The 16,498-nt window shown below is 35.5% G+C and overlaps 1 protein-coding gene across 1 annotated transcript in view; it reads left to right on the top strand.

The window, feature by feature from the left end:
- Positions 1-371: 371 nt before the first annotated feature.
- The window catches only part of LOC132794846 (calcium-dependent secretion activator), a 34,350-nt gene continuing 18,223 nt past the window's right edge, over positions 372-16,498 (top strand). Inside the window, 16 exon segments of the mRNA XM_060805081.1 lie at positions 372-473; positions 627-728; positions 817-853; positions 7,051-7,405; positions 8,040-8,160; positions 8,231-8,398; positions 9,332-9,507; positions 9,581-9,812; positions 12,831-13,081; positions 13,174-13,188; positions 13,255-13,485; positions 13,543-13,648; positions 13,650-13,688; positions 13,757-13,863; positions 14,112-14,287; positions 14,369-14,575. Coding sequence (XP_060661064.1) covers positions 7,089-7,405; positions 8,040-8,160; positions 8,231-8,398; positions 9,332-9,507; positions 9,581-9,812; positions 12,831-13,081; positions 13,174-13,188; positions 13,255-13,485; positions 13,543-13,648; positions 13,650-13,688; positions 13,757-13,863; positions 14,112-14,287; positions 14,369-14,575 — 2,146 coding nt within the window. The 5' untranslated portion in view covers positions 372-473; positions 627-728; positions 817-853; positions 7,051-7,088.

Raw genomic sequence — 16,498 nt, 5'->3', positions numbered from 1 at the left:
TGTTTGAGAGTACAAAATTAAATATCACACAGAATTTACATTAAATTCTCTACTGCTAGTTCAGGAATACAAATTTTTAATTTATTACATCTAAATTAGAATACTTGTACCAATAATTTTCCTTCAGGTAAAGTGTTATAGTTTTAGCCAACCCTGTCCTTTACATACATATGTTTCAATAATAGGGTTGCCAATTCGTTAAAAATAGTAATACAATTATTCCATATCATCATTATTATTAATACGTTGAACTCAAAAATTTTTTAATTATACTTAATTTAAAAGTGTTGAATTAAATTTTTTTTAAATTACCTATCACTTCATAAAAATATGGTTAAAACATTGATTATTGTTCACGAACGATAAGTCGATATTATAGCATTGGCATTTGTCCCGCATAGTTGTCAAAAGTTTCAGTTGAGTGTAACATGTCTATCGGAGACCCACCACAATCTACTAAAATTTGTATAAAAGTTTGTAATCAATATTTATTAAAAAAAAAAAACCCTTATTGAAATTGCGGAATATTAAGTCTCGCGTAAATCTTGATTAAAAATATTAATTTGACGATTGTATATCCTATTTGCTTATCTTGTCAATTTTTTCACAAAAATATCAATCACAAGGATTAGAGCGAAATCTACATTCAAACCTTGTAAATTCATAACCACGAATTTGAGATTACAAATTTAAATTATGCATACATCTATAAAATATTAACCTAAACTGTAAGTAAACCATTGACGTATGAATCAGTATATAAATTGATAAAATCATCTTGTGATAATTGCATTTCTAAACGTATTGTAAGGACAGTGCTGCAATGTTGGTTCACTTACTTATATATAAATATGTGAGTACATATGTACATGTATACATATACATACATATGTATGCATGGAAACTTTTTATCATAAATGTAGTCATCAAATTTATATTGTTCAACATATTTATTGGTATTTATTATATTTCTACACATGTTTCGATTTAATTTTCGGTTGAACAATTTTCACCCTTATGGTGTTAAATCTGGTCCAAGATGGGTTGGGGACGACGTTGGGGTTGAATTTAGTGTGTGATACACGTTTAGTGTAGTTGTACATAAATAAATACATACAGTGACTCCATCAAAAAAATCGGACACCACTTTTGCAAATCTAGAGTGCGCTTTAACTACATACATATACATATATTTACCTATATTTAACATTTTTTTGGTATTAAATGATAAATCAGGATTTCATCTAACTGATAAGTCAATATAAACCGAAACTTGATTTCATAACTATTTTTATATCCGCCACCTATAGAATAGAAAGGTATTTTAACTTTGTGCGAGAAGGAGGTATCTCCGACCCTATGAAGTATATATGTATGTATATTCTTGATCAGCGTCAATAGCCGAGACGATATAGCCATGCCCGTCTGTCCGTCCGTCTGCGCACCTGGAACTCAGACTATAAGAGATAGGAATATGATTTTTTTAGCACTTAGGTTTACACGCAGTTCAAATTTGTGCCACGCCCACCTACACCTCTGCAAATCGATAATAATCGAATAACAGGCGTATTTTTAAAGCTAGAGACAATTGTTGTACATGCAAGAAGTTACTTAAAAAAATTATTTTGTATTGGCAAGAACTCATACTTACTACGAGTCTTACTAGCTTTGGCTCACAATCTAGCATATTTTGTATTCTATGTTATATTTATACCCGTTACCCATAGGGTAGAAGGGTGTTTAATCTTTGTGCCGGCAGGAAATGTCGATCTGTCCGTCCGTTTGTATGAACACCTAGATCTCAGAGACTAACTAAAGCAGGCAATCCACAGGCGAGCATGTTTGCGAATATGCTCTCCAACTTGTGTTTCATTTGCCCACCAACTAGGGCCAACATGTTCGCGAACATCATTTGTCGCAAATTTTCAAGCAGTCAACATGTCAACGGATAACGACATATATGAAAAACTGTTAAATTTAGTAATGGCCAAAGTTATGAAGACCTGAAATTCTTAACAGGAATTTTCTCCCCAGAGCCTTGGGCGCATAATAATTGAAATATAATAATATAATAATTGATTTTGCAGACAAAAAATGAATTCTTTCATGCATTTTTTGCTCATTTTGCGCTGCGCAAATACGTGCTCTCTCTACAAAACGATTGCGCAAATGATGTTCGTGCAAACGTTGCCATCCATTGGCGAACATGTTCGTGCAAACACAGACAAAATAGAATAATTTTAATCTCATGCGAACATTTTGACGAACACGAAATTTGACGACGAACGCTACCATCCACGAGAAAAATTTCGTCGAGCACAACATATTCGCGAACATGCTCGCCCGTGGATGGCCTGCATAAGAGATATATAATTATTATATAAGAGAAATATAATTTTTTTCGACAGCACTTGTAATGCTTGCACAGACTTATTGCCTATTTCTATGGCGACAATATCCCAAGCATATATTATTGCAATTTGGTTGCAATATTTTTTTTTTGTATTTTGAATTGCATATATATTTAATTATATATGCTTTTAATCTTTTCGAGAAAATGCCTCAGGCGCTTTATTTTTAATTGGTTTTTTAATTATTTATCTTGATGCTTTCCTTCACTTTGCCGATATGGGTTCGGAGTAATAATTTTTTTGCATGTAGAACTACTGGTTTGTTATTCAAGTACATTCCAGTATCCGAGTATCGATACACATATAAATTTTGTTGTGCTGAGAACAAAATGTCAACGCGAAAATTTTTCAAGGCCGTTATTTTTAATATGCACAGAAAAAAACAATTTCGCGCATCTAGGTATTAATATAGAATATATAGATTAGAAAGAGAATACGTTGTTTGAAAATGGACCGTTATTTGTGAAATAAAAAAAATATTCTAAAAACTAAACGATAGCACCACTCATTAGACATTTCTTCTCATAAAAATAAAAAAATCGGAACTTTAAATATTTATTCAAACTCAAGTTTATCGGGCGGGCGTTCATTTAGGGCACAGCTCACAGTCAAGCACTTTAGCAAAATCGCAGATAATTTATATATACCGCGATAATTTTGAACTTTAGATTTGTTCCCATTTTTTAGGATAGCTATAATATATGATTTTTGGAAAAGATCATGAGTTAACGGATAATTCACACAATTTAAGAAGCGGTTTACAGATACTACCAGCCCAATACCTTAGCACACAACTAGGCACTCCATCCGGGCCTGCCGAAAAACAGGTTTTATAGTCAATAGTTTCGTTAAAATAGAGCTTTCAGTAATTAAAGAACCAACAATACAATTAGATTAATATATCTGACAAGGATAAAAGAAGGTATTTTGAAAACTTGGAACAGAATATGTTGTTTAGAAAAAGTCAGCAAATAAATCGGCAATGCCAAGAGCATCAAAAGACATAAATGCTGGCGATCACACGGATCTACGCTACGAGTTAACGAAGTCATAAAATCGTTTTGGATCATGCTGAAATATTATTCTGCACCTACTCAAATAATTATTATAACACTCAGAGTGCTGAAAGCTGTTTGAGCAACAAAATAGCGGAGAAAATCAAGAGAAGAGCCAGTTTCCATGAATTTTTTGTTATGTGTCGACTTACGATTTTTATACCCGCTACCCATAGGGTAGAAGGGTATTTTAACTTTGTGCCGGCAGGAAATGTATGTAACAGGTAGAAGGAGGCATCTCCGACCTTATAAAGTATATATATTCTTGATCAGCGTCAACAGCCGAGACGATATAGCCATGTCCGTCTGTGTGTCTGTCCGTCTGTCCGTCTGTCCGTATGAAACACTGGATCTCAGAGACTATAAGAGATAGAGCTATAATTTTTTTTCGACAGCATTTTTTATGTTTGCACGCAGATCAAGTTTGTTTCAAATTTTTGCCACGCCCACTTCCGCCCCCGCAAATTAAAAAAATCGAATAACAAGCGTAATTTTAAAGCTATAGTTCCGTTTTGGTATATACAATAATAACTATAGTATTTATGATTTCTGAAAATTTGGTTGCGATCAGATAAAAATTGTCGAAGTTATTAAAGAAATACTTTTGTATGGGCAAAAACGCCTACTTACTAGAGGTCTTAGTTGCTTTGGCTGCCAATCTGGTATATTGTGCCATCTATGGTATATTTGGATTACGGTACTATGTCGATATACCAATTATACCTTTCGGTATATTATTTTAGTATTTTTGCAGTATACTTGGTATATTTTGAGAAAATACCGCAAAATATATTTCTTTTATTCAAAATGGGTAGCGGGTATCTCACAGTCGAGTACACTCGAATGTAGCTTTCTTACTTGTTTAATTTCGAATCAGACAAATGTGGAATTCTTGATGGAACACAAACATCAAATAGCGAGTTCAAAGTTGTATACAAAAAATGTAACCGCTATATCCATGTTCCTAGACAAAGAAAGTTGCGACCAGTCAGTTTGAGCAGGGAAAGTTTCTCAAAATCGGTATTCCGAAAACAACGAGAACGTTCACCAAAACGTACACCAGACTCTGACGCGTTATATGGAAGCTCCAGCAAAATCTCTCTCTCTTAAACTCAGAAACCAAAACCGAGAAGCTATCAGAGAGTTTTTTAAAGACCACCAATACATCTTTAAAACCAGTTCGCGTCTGCCGTATAAACCCATCGATATCGTGTTCAGGGTCCATGCAGTGTACTACATTGTCGCACAACCAGCACCAAACAAAACCCATTTAGGCACCAACTGACACCTGGCCTTTTTTTGGCATATTACATATTGCTAAAAAACAAAGTAAGTCTAACTAAACAAAAACAAAAATAAGAATTTTAAACACAGTAGATAATTGATTGTCAAGTAATATGATTTGTTCTTACAAAGAGCACAAAACACAAGCACAGAGAGTACGCGCGGATCGAGCGAGACGCAAGATAGACGGTATCCAACTATAATACCAAGAGGGGGAGAGTTAACTATTGTAGCAGCGGAAACGAAAACACATGTGGTCTTGCAAGCAAAACAATGCAAAGCAAAGTTTGACCACCAGTTTGTTGTTATATTTTAATTGAAATGAAAATAATGTAATTAATACAAGTAGAACCTCTGTGATTTAACGATCCGTAGTTAAACACAGGTAAGAGAGTAAATTATCGACAACTATATAAATTTAAAGGAATGTTAAATTGATTGAAATAATTCATTTTAGTAGGAAGACAAAAAAAAACACGTCCGAATGGGAGCGAATGATTGTTATTGTTATATATATATATATATTATATATATTAAGTTCAATGAAGCAGTTTGACACGAAACTGCACACATCAGCTTTGCAGTTTGGAACGAATTAATATTGCGCGTCCCCGAGCCACCTCTGCAGCCTTGCCAATGGCGAAGACTTCCTCCTGGAAGTTGCAGCAATGGTCAGGGAGTGAAGAAGTGCTTGGAAACCGGGTTGCGACAATATACTTACACCTTCATCCATCTTCTTTCTTCTACCCGTCGGAGAAGAGGCTGGGGGCTTCGGGAATGCAAAGCCCTTCCCTCCAGCAGCCCGGTTCTACGTATACCGTGTTAATGTGGTCAGTGTAGGTGACGGGGATAGCCATAGGCCATAGCCTAATAGATCCAGATTGCTTATTGTAACAATTCCAAAAACCGATTTTACGCTTTGAATTTTGAAGGTTTGACGCCAGCTATTAGCTCGAGAGCTTTAGTTGGCGTCGCCCTTGTGCCGCCTGTGTGGTATCGTATACCTCTTCGTGAAGGGGATAAGGTTCATTTTGTCTGCATTAATTCTGAGCCCGGCTGCTTCGGCCCATGACTTAACTTCCCGTAAAGTAAGTTCCATTACGGAGCTGATGGTGGTTGGGCATTTCCTAGTAATGCTTATGGAGTCGGAATAGCCAATTAACTTGGGTGTCCGTCTAGTAAATTCTTGTAGCCTGCTATTCAATACCAGATTCCAAAAGAAAGGCGAGAGAACCCCGCCCTGGGGAGTGCCACCTCGCACTTTCTTTGTAATGGTCGAATTGACCCACGTGACTACCAATCGCCTGTCGCTAAGAAGGCGATTGATCCTGGTGTCGTGTTCACTGAGGTAAGGCATTATTGAAGGCGCCTGAAATGTCGACAAAATCCCCAAGACATATTCTTTGAAGTGGTCTGCTTTTTCAATGGAGACTTGCCTATCGTGTTCGCATGCTGGTCCTCCAAAGAGTAGGGATATAACATATATAAATAAATATATATAAATCTCCGATGGCTAAGTGGGTGGTCATGCCTTCTCTACGCAATTTTGGAGGTGCTGTCGAAATGCCGAGGCGAAGAAGACGTCTCTGCTCCGCCGTAGAGATTGACGCTACGCTGTTTTGGTCCGAGGCGGCTCAACCTCGAGTTGTTGTCTGGCGACACGCAGAGAGGATCTCTCCCCCGTCAGCTCAGTCCTCAGCAGTTCCTGAAACGTCGACGCATAGTAGAGATCTGCTACCATATGACTGAGAGGCTATGCAGATCCTACCCAAGCAGCACTTCTTGGGGAGGGTTCAGCAGAGGATTTTTGCCAGCCTAAAAATTGTCGAAGTTATTAACACTTTTGTATGGGCAAAAACGCCGACTTACTAGGGGTCTCAGTAGCTTTGGCTGGCTAACTCGTATATTTTGGCATATTTTAAATATACATAGTACTATACAAATTTACCATAAATACCATTTAATACATTTTTAGTATTTTGCGGCATATTATTTTGGTATATTTTAGGAATAATGTCGCTCTTTTTTACTTTTATTCAAAAAAGATAACGAGCACACTCGACTGTAGCTTTCTGACTTGTTGACTTTGATGTGAAAAATTGGACGTTGTATCTGACAATTATAATTAATTAAGAAAGTGTATAACGACTCTGAGCTTTTGAGGGCTAGTTTGGGGCCTATTGAATGAGATTAAAATAATGTAAAGCTTTCACATACAAATAATAACAATAAATAAGCTAGGTATTGAATTTATCTCATGTCCATTATTATTTATTAATGATATAAATTTAATATTGTAGATTTTTGAAACCTCACTGGATTGAGCAAATTTGCTATCATGATAGACCCAAGCTCTAGTGAAGAAGAGGGAGACGAAGATAGCGTCATTAATCTACCAAGTAAAGGTCGTGTCTCAGTTCCACATAAAGCATCGACACTTGCCGCAGGACCATCATCAACAAGCACTGGGACTTTACCAATTCTGACAACCGTTCCGAGCGTTCATAATGGCGATTTTATTGGAAGCCACAGACCGTCGGCATCAATACCTGGCAATACCAACGCAGGAATTGGAGTCGGAACATCAAAAAATGATCAAACTCAATTCAATACGGAAAGTTCTAATCTTGAAGTGCCCAACAATGGAATTCCAAGGTATACTCATTTAAAACACAGCGAAAAAAATTATAGCTGTGTCTCTTATAATCTCTGAGATCCAGTGTTTCATATGCTAGTTCGTCTCGCCTGTTGATGCTGATCAATAATATATATACTTTATAGGGTCGGAGATGCCTCCTTCTACCTGTTACATACATTTCCTGCCGTCACAAAGTTATAATACCCTTCTACCCTATGGGTAGCGGGTATAAAAATGTATTCTGCTGATGGCAAATTCAAATTCTGTGTTAAATATGGGAGATCAGATTGTTTACAATTTTATCTGAGAGTCGTTAACAATAGCTGCATAATAAATTAAAAAATTTTGTATATTCGATTGCACCCATATTTTCCGGATGCTTTTAAATGGTACCGGAGCAAAATCTGGACAACCAAATCTTTAAAGTTAGTTTCGAAATCAGTCGTAACGAGGAACCCAAAGACTTAACGAAAGTCTTTAAATATGTTGTGAAAACTTTTAGCGCATTACATATTGCATTTAACATACCTGTATAGTTTAGTCAGTCAGGAAAAAAGTAGGATATATGTATGTACAAATATTGCTTGCACAATCCCTGAAATATTTCAAATGGTAGTCTAATTCAATAATCACAATTTTTTCATTATTTAGTGGTATTTCCCAAGAAACATTAAATCAAAGCGTCGGATCGTCGAGAGCCAACTCGTTACCTCGTCCACTTTCACCATCTTCATCGCTTGCTAGTGATAAACATGATGCCGGAGATCCTCACGTTAGTATTATGTTAAAAATTATCTTTCATCTGGTCAATAATTAAAAGTTACTTTCTTTTAAATAATTAGGAGAAACACGAGCGTGAAGAGGAAGAGCGGAAACGTCGTATTCAGTTGTATGTATTCATATCACGGTGCATATCTTACCCATTTAATGCTAAACAACCAACGGATATGACAAAACGGCAACCAAAAATCACAAAGCAACAATTGGAGATAGTCACACAACGATTTCAAGTATGTTTTTTATAAAAAAAAAAAACATAATTTAACTTTGATTTTTATGAGCTTATAATTACTATAGACAAATATGGCTATCAATTAGATAAATCACTAAGTTTTGTAATTGACAACCTCTATATCACTTCCAATTTTTCAATGATCTCATTTAACTTAATTTCACAATTAGATTAGCTTTTTATATTTATTACTCCAATATCGAGCAGCGCAAGAAACGACTATCTTTATTTCAGAAAATCAAATCTCTCTCTGAAAAGTGTCTTAGATGACTAACAGAAACTCCTAGTTGGCACAGATCACATTCTTGGCCGCATTAATGTTAACCAATTAATGGTTATTGAATTCTCTTCCATTGGCATCTTGACACCTTAAGCTTAAGCAAGCTAGAATTCCGATTAACACATCAGCTTTTTCTCATAAGCCATCGTCGAGTATTTAGAGCTCGTCCTTAGTTCTTTTGCATTTCGGTTTATAATTTACATCCAAAGTGTGCTCAAGCCGATAATTTTCCTCCATCTTGCGGCAATCTAATCTCCGCTCTGCCCTTAAATGAAATTAGTATTGCTCTATTCCGGTTACTGCCTGAGTAATTTGAAAGGAGCACAGCGGATTAGAGATACTTTCGTTCGTTTTTTTCGAATATGGCAAAAGAAACAAGTAAGAATGCTACAGTAGAGTATGCTCGAAGTGTTGATACGGACAGACATACAGGCGAACATCGCTGTATCGTTAAGAATATATGTACTTTATAGGGTAAGAGTTGACTTTTACTGTCTGTTAAATACATTTCCTGCAGGTGGAAAGTAATACCACTACATGGGTAGCGGATATAATAATAAATTTTACATTTTTATATTTTCAAAATTAATTTTTTAAGCTTTCGTTAACAGCTGTTACATAAACTTTATTTTCCTTATTTATTTTTTGTAGGCCTTTTTAAAAGGAGAGACCCAAATAATGGCTGATGAAGCATTTCAAAATGCGGTTCAGAGCTATCACGACGTCTTTTTAAAATCGGAGCGTGTTATGAAGATGGTTCAGTCAGGGGCATGCTCACAACATGATTTTCGTGAAGTATTTCGTAATAACATTGAAAAACGAGTAAGGTGAGTTTTTTTTCTATAATTCTTTGTTATAAACTCAATTTTAACTATATGCTGTTATTTGTCTCCAATTTAGGTCTTTACCTGAGATCGATGGCCTCAGTAAGGAAACAGTGTTAACATCGTGGATGGCAAAATTCGATATTATTCTTAAAGGCAGCGGCGATGAAGATACAAAGCGTCCATCGCGTATGCAGCAGTCCCTAAATAGTGAGCTTATTCTATCTAAGGAACAACTCTATGATATGTTTCAACAGATTTTATCTGTGAAAAAGTTTGAACACCAAATCTTGTTTAACGCCCTAATGGTTAGTATATAATCCCAAATTTTACTTACCAAGGAAATAAGGAGGGTTTAAGGATTAATATTAAACTTATCCCCATAATGTCGTGTTTATGGAATATCTTTAAAGTTTATTATAAACTTATGTATTAATTTTTTTTTTTCAGGACTGATTTATTAAAAACCAAAAAGCTTAGATACTAAAATTCTAAAAACAAAGGTTTTATTTGGCATATTGATAAAGTAGTACTTCATTAGAAATATAATATTATAGGAGCAACTAAGACCCGTAATAAGTAGGTGTTTTTTCCATACAAAAGTATTTTCTAAATAACTTAGATATACAATTTTATCTGGTGGAAATCAAATGGACTAAAAACGACTAAAAACAAACAACAATAAATCAAACACGCGTGAACCGATGCGACGAATAAAACTAGAACTACACGCTTGCAAAGACACCTAGCGGAAATACCGCAAGACTTTTTTGACAACCTTATAGTATGTACATTAATTGTTATGTTTGCACGCAGATCAAGCTTGACCGCAAATCGAAAAATCGCGTTTTTGGTTGTAGACAAAAAAAAAGGTATTTAGCAAAATAGTTTTGTATAAACAAAAACGCCGTTTACTACGGAGCTCAGTTACTTTGAATGATAATCTGGTAAATTTGGCATTAAATATAGTAATATGTAAATATACCAAAATTATAGCATTCAGTATATTTTAGTGCATTTATGGTATATTAATTTGGTATATCTTAAAACAAATACCTCATTTTGCTATATATTTACAATATGTGTCGAGTGTCTCACAGTCGAGCACACTCGACTAGTTTTCTTACTTGTTTTTATACCCGCTACCCATAGGGTAGAAGGGTATAATTTTTTTAAACAAATAGTCACATTAATCTTTGCTAAAACAAGAACTATTATCATAAATATCATAGGTTAGGTTAGGTGGGACCGACTGCCCCTGTAGGGGGCAAAGCATAGACCAGTGGAGGTCCGTAGCTGTACCGGTAGCGTATCTTCGTCTCAGAAGTCGCACAGTATGGATGCATTTTTGGCAAAAGCCAGCAGCATCCTAGGAGGTAGCCGTGAAACGTCCCGAAGATCGTTGTGACACGGCGAGTTAAGGTATTTCAGCCGGAGAAGATGCTCAAGTGTTTCCTTAACCCCGAGCTCGTTGCATTTCCTGCACTCATCACTGTTCGTGATGCCCAGCTTTACAGCATGGACAACTGACAGACAGTGACCAGTTAAAATGCCTACATTAGTCTGCAGTCTTTCCTTGAAAGCTGCATGACCTTGCAGTTTTGCGCGAGCTGGCGCAATGCCAACTCCCACTGAAGTCTAGAGCGCACCTAAATTTCCCTGCCTAGAGTTCGCAGGGATATCGGAACACTGCACATGTTACCGACATCAGGCCCAACTCCCTCTTTGGCGAGAGTGTCTGCGATCTCGTTGCCATCGATGCCCTGGTGGCTTGGGATCCAATAGATACGCACGACCGCAGATGCGTTCAGCAACTCTATTGCTCTTCTGCTGTCCAGGACAACGTTGGACTTGACCACATCAGAGTGCATTGATCTTAGCCTGGCTGTCAACAAAGATGTTAATTGAGTTGTGATTACGCTGTAAAGCCCGAGCCAATTCGGCAGCCTTGTCAATGGCAAAAACTTCCGCCTGGAAGATGCTGCAATGGTCTGGGAGTTTATGGGATTGTTTGGAGACCGGGTCTGGGCAGTATACGGCCGCTCCGACACCATCATCCATCTTCGACCCGTCGGTGAAGAGGTTGAGGGCTTCGGGAATGCATAACCCTTCCCGCCAGCAGTCCGGTTCCAAGAATATTGTTTTTATATGGTCAATACTGGCAAGGGGGATAGTATAGTCCAAGTCTCTACTAGTCTCCCTACCAATGGCGCTGTGACCATAGCCTAGCAGACCCAGATTGCCTGTTGCGGCAATCCTTAGGGACGATTTTGCGGCTATGGATTGCGCGTATAGGTTCAACGGTTCGACACCAGCTATTACCTCGAGGGCTTTATTAGGCGTCGACCTGATAGCGTCTGTGATACACAGTAGCGCTTAACGCTGTGTCCTTTCCATGATGGATAGGTACGTCCTTTTTATCGTGGCCTGCCACCACACTAGAAATATCATAAATAAAAGTAAAAATATAAACATGATTTTTCTCTTGATTACTGCAGAGTTTGAACAAGAAGATTAAGGAACAGGTTAGAGCAGGACCTGCAGTCAAAGTTTAAACATAAGATTGAGAGATTAATAAATCAATCGTTTCGAGATTAACATATAGTTAATTAACTTCCTAATCTGATTTGAGCACGAGTACCTTTATTAAATTTATTATTTATTTTTAATAAGCTTGAAATTGAAGACTCCCAAATAGTTTGGAATTTGAGTTAAACTATATTAATTGTGTCTTCTGCTCAAACATTGGCTTTATATTGAATGAGCCAAAACAAAATTAACTATCACAGAAGTGTGAAAAGCATTTCGGAGAAACTCGATTTAATTTTGAATAAAATGTACTTCATACGTTTGTTGATCCCATAAAGCATAAAAGAATGATGTATATCATTTGTCTGTTTATACCTACATCTCAAAGTCTCTAAAGATCTATGGGTATACGTGAATCAAGCGTGTATTAGAATTTGACTTCCCGTTTCGAAGTCAAAAAGAATATAATTTTTGGTACACAATAGGTCTTAAAGACTTATTAAAAAAATTATGTTATTAACAAAAAGTTAAGCTCAACTTAATAAGCTACATATGAAATTTAGTTGAGAACAAATAAAACAATTAAGACCGTAATCATTTGCTAAAAACAAATGTTAGTTAGTTCCTATTGAGGACTGTTTGAAATACTTATTGGAATTTAAGAAATTCATCCTATTGCGTTTATAGTTCATTTAGTAAAACAAAGAAGAATTTACATATACATATGGATTTGTAATTATTCTATTCAATTGCGTTATTACTTATTTAAAGATTTTATTTATATTTTCGCGCATTAGCTCGACTCTGCAGATGAGCAAGCGGCGGCCATCAGGCGAGAATTGGATGGTCGCATGCAAAAGGTTGGAGAAATGGAAAAAAATCGAAAACTAATGCCAAAATTTGTGCTTAAGGAAATGGAATCTCTTTACATTGAGGAATTAAAATCTTCAATTAATCTTTTGATGGCAAATTTGGAGTCACTACCTGTATCTAAAGGTAACATGGATAGTAAATATGGCCTACAAAAGTTAAAGCGTTACAACCACAGGTAATACGACATCGTCGATGACTATCAAATGTGTGTATAAATTCTGACTTGTTTCAAATTTCGGTTGCTCTCTTTTTCAAAATTATTCATAGCACACCATCTTTTTTTGTAAGTTTTGTTGAGAATTTGTAAACTGATCTTGTATAATTAGCTTTTGCTTTTTTTATAAAAAGAAAAATGATTTTACGTTCGCATGGATCTCTATCGAAGTTAGAGGGTGACTCTGAAGATGGTACCACTCAATTGACCAAATTGGACGTTGTTCTCACATTTCAATTAGAAGTGATTGTTATGGAGGTAAAAGGGCTCAAATCATTGGCACCTAACCGCATTGTTTACTGTACAATGGAAGTTGAAAACGGTGAAAAACTCCAAACTGATCAAGCCGAGGCTTCCAAGCCTATGTAAGTTTATATTTATTGCAATAGTTTATATTATATTAATATTACTCTACGTTTCAGGTGGGACACACAAGGCGATTTTACAACCACTCATCCTTTACCAGTAGTTAAAGTAAAGTTATACACGGAAAATCCTGGAATGTTGGCCCTGGAAGACAAAGAATTAGGGGAAAGTGACTATAAAACCTTCCCCGTTATCATCAAAGGTGAGAGACATTACAATAATATGTGTATATCCGAGAAAAATATTAACATATGGGTATTTTGCTTTTAGTCACCAGAATGGCATCGTATGATAGTTTCAAAAAATGTACAAGATCAAGATGTGCGAATCAAGATAGCATGCCGATTGGACAAGCCTTTAAATATGAAGCATTGTGGGTATGTGAAAGTACACTTTACTATTCTATTAGTTAGATAAAACACTGCATCTTATTTATAACAAAAATCAAAATCAATATAAAAAAAAAAACGCTTTTAAATGTAGAATTAGGTTTAACATTTAATTACAAAGGGAATATTTTATTAAATTTACGGAAAATAGTAATTACCTACAAATTATTGATTTAAAATAGGAATTGTAATTTTGTTAGTAACTTAATAGAAATAAAAATATATAATTTTTTCAGGAATCTGTACGCAATTGGGAAATCCGTATGGAAAAAGTGGAAACGACGTTATTTTGTTTTAGTGCAAGTTTCGCAATACACATTTGCAATGTGCAGTTATAAGGAAAAGAAGTCTGAGCCATCCGAGATGATGCAATTGGATGGATATACGGTAGACTATATTGAAGCTGCAAGTGGTGCGTGTATAGTCATAATTGAATGAATCAGTTGTTATCATGAATCTTGTATTTTTTTTTGTTTGTCTAATATTTTATCAGCAAATTTAATGTTTGGCATCGATTTGAACGGGGGTCGATATTTTTTCAATGCAGTACGGGAGGGTGATAGCATCGCATTCGCTTGCGATGATGAAAATGAATGCAGTCTCTGGGTAATGGCTATGTACCGGGCAACCGGGCAGTCGCATAAGCCAACACCACCTATAACACAGGATAAAAATTCGGCAATGTCCAAAATTCAAGGTGGTAAGTATAATCTTATAACGCTTTTGAAATTGAAATGTATGTATTTTATCCGGAAGTAAGATACCAAAAATAACAGTTCGACAGTCTTAATATTTATATATTGTACTACCTTAATTAGTCGGACTTTTTTATCTGTTAGAAAATGATAGTGGGTATTTCACAATCAAGCACCCTTTACTGAAGCTGACACTGATAAAATATATACCGCTTCATTATCTAAGGGGTAGAAATTTATCTATAATTTCTAAACCAGTTTTCAAAAATTTTTTTTTCTTTAATTCTTAAATCATATTAAAATTAAATTCTGAAGATGGTTTTTCAAAAAACATATTATTATTCCTTATTTCCTTATTTATTTTTTCTTCTGAAAGGTTAACAAAATCAATGTTATTTTTCGTTCATCTGAATTGGTTCTACCTAAACAAATTCAAACAAGTTAGAAAGCTACAGTCGAGTGTGCTCGACTGTGAAATACCCGCTACCCATTTTGAAGAAAAGCAGAATATTGCGGTAATCTCAAAATATTAAAAAAAAAATAAGCATGTGTTCTCGATCGGGATTTGAACTCGAGCACCACAATTACTATAGTAATTATTGTATACATATATCATTAAAAAAAAATGAAAAAAGTTTGTACCCTGACCGGGCTTGCACTCTACCACCAGAGCTATCTAGGCAATGCATACAGATACATATAGTATATAGGTGAGCATGTCTATACGTATACGCATTCATACAATACCTACATAGCAGGCGTTTTTGCCCATACAAAAGTATTTCTTCAATAACGTCCACAATTTTTATCTGATCGCGACCAAATTCAGAGATCACGAATTTGTACTCATTATTGTATATACCGAAATTCGCAACAATAGCTTAAAAATTTGGATTGTTTTTGATTTTTTTTGTTTTGCGGGGGCGGAAGTGGGCGTGGCAAACATTTGAAACAAACTAGATCTGCGTGCAAATATAACAAATGCTGACGAACAAAAATTATAGTTCTATCTCTCATAGTCTCTGAGATCTAGGTGTTCATACGGAGAGACGGACATGGCTAGATCGTCTCGGCTGATGAAAAATATATATACTTTATAGAGTCGGAGCTACCTCATTCTGCCTGTTACATACATTTCCTGCCGGCACAAAGTTATAATACCCTATGGGTAGCGGGTATAATTATATAAGTAACATAAGACATTTTCATATTTTTGGCACTTGGCTTATACTTAAGTACATTTCTTAAGTAATTTTTAATAAGTTTAATAATGAGTGAATCCGCCGTTTGTCTATATAACTTCATATAAACGATCGGTAAACGAGCTATACAAATTTTGCAGTAGTGTCCAGGTCGTTTTAATTGCCACAACTAAAGTTATTTTGCAATCAAATTGTCTATCTCCTTCATATACCATGCGGGATGGCAACCTCCATACGTTTTCCATTTTATTAGGGTCAGTTGAATATTGCGGCCATTCGATCAAGTCCACATTTTGAGCTTTAATCACCTCTTACCACCCTAGATATATGAATAGGAGCATTCTCTTGCTGGTAAGTCCATTTAATATCGTAAAAAATGTTGAAATAATGAGGAGCCGTAGTTTGTATGATAGATTTGTATATGTACGTACATACTTTAAGGGGTGGCACAAGATTATGGTATATGTGTATCGTAGAAGGCCGTCGTTTCCGAGTGGACAAACCCGCAATGCAAGAGGGAAAGAAGATAATATAAATGAATGAAGTTATTTAAGAAAGACCAACTCCCATAATATGTGAAAAACAAGTTTTCTCCAAAATAACAATTTCTTCCGACCTTTTTACATTGGATAAAATCTAAATTAATTTTATTTTTTTTTTCTTACTAATTTTCATTTTATATCTTATTAAGATACCAATAAAGTATCCAAACTGATTAGGAGATTT

The sequence above is a fragment of the Drosophila nasuta genome, chromosome 4, assembly GCF_023558535.2.
Source record: "Drosophila nasuta strain 15112-1781.00 chromosome 4, ASM2355853v1, whole genome shotgun sequence".
NCBI lineage: Eukaryota > Metazoa > Arthropoda > Insecta > Diptera > Drosophilidae > Drosophila > Drosophila nasuta.
Note: the sequence above shows the minus strand (reverse complement) of the source record. Positions and strands in the feature narration are given on the sequence as shown.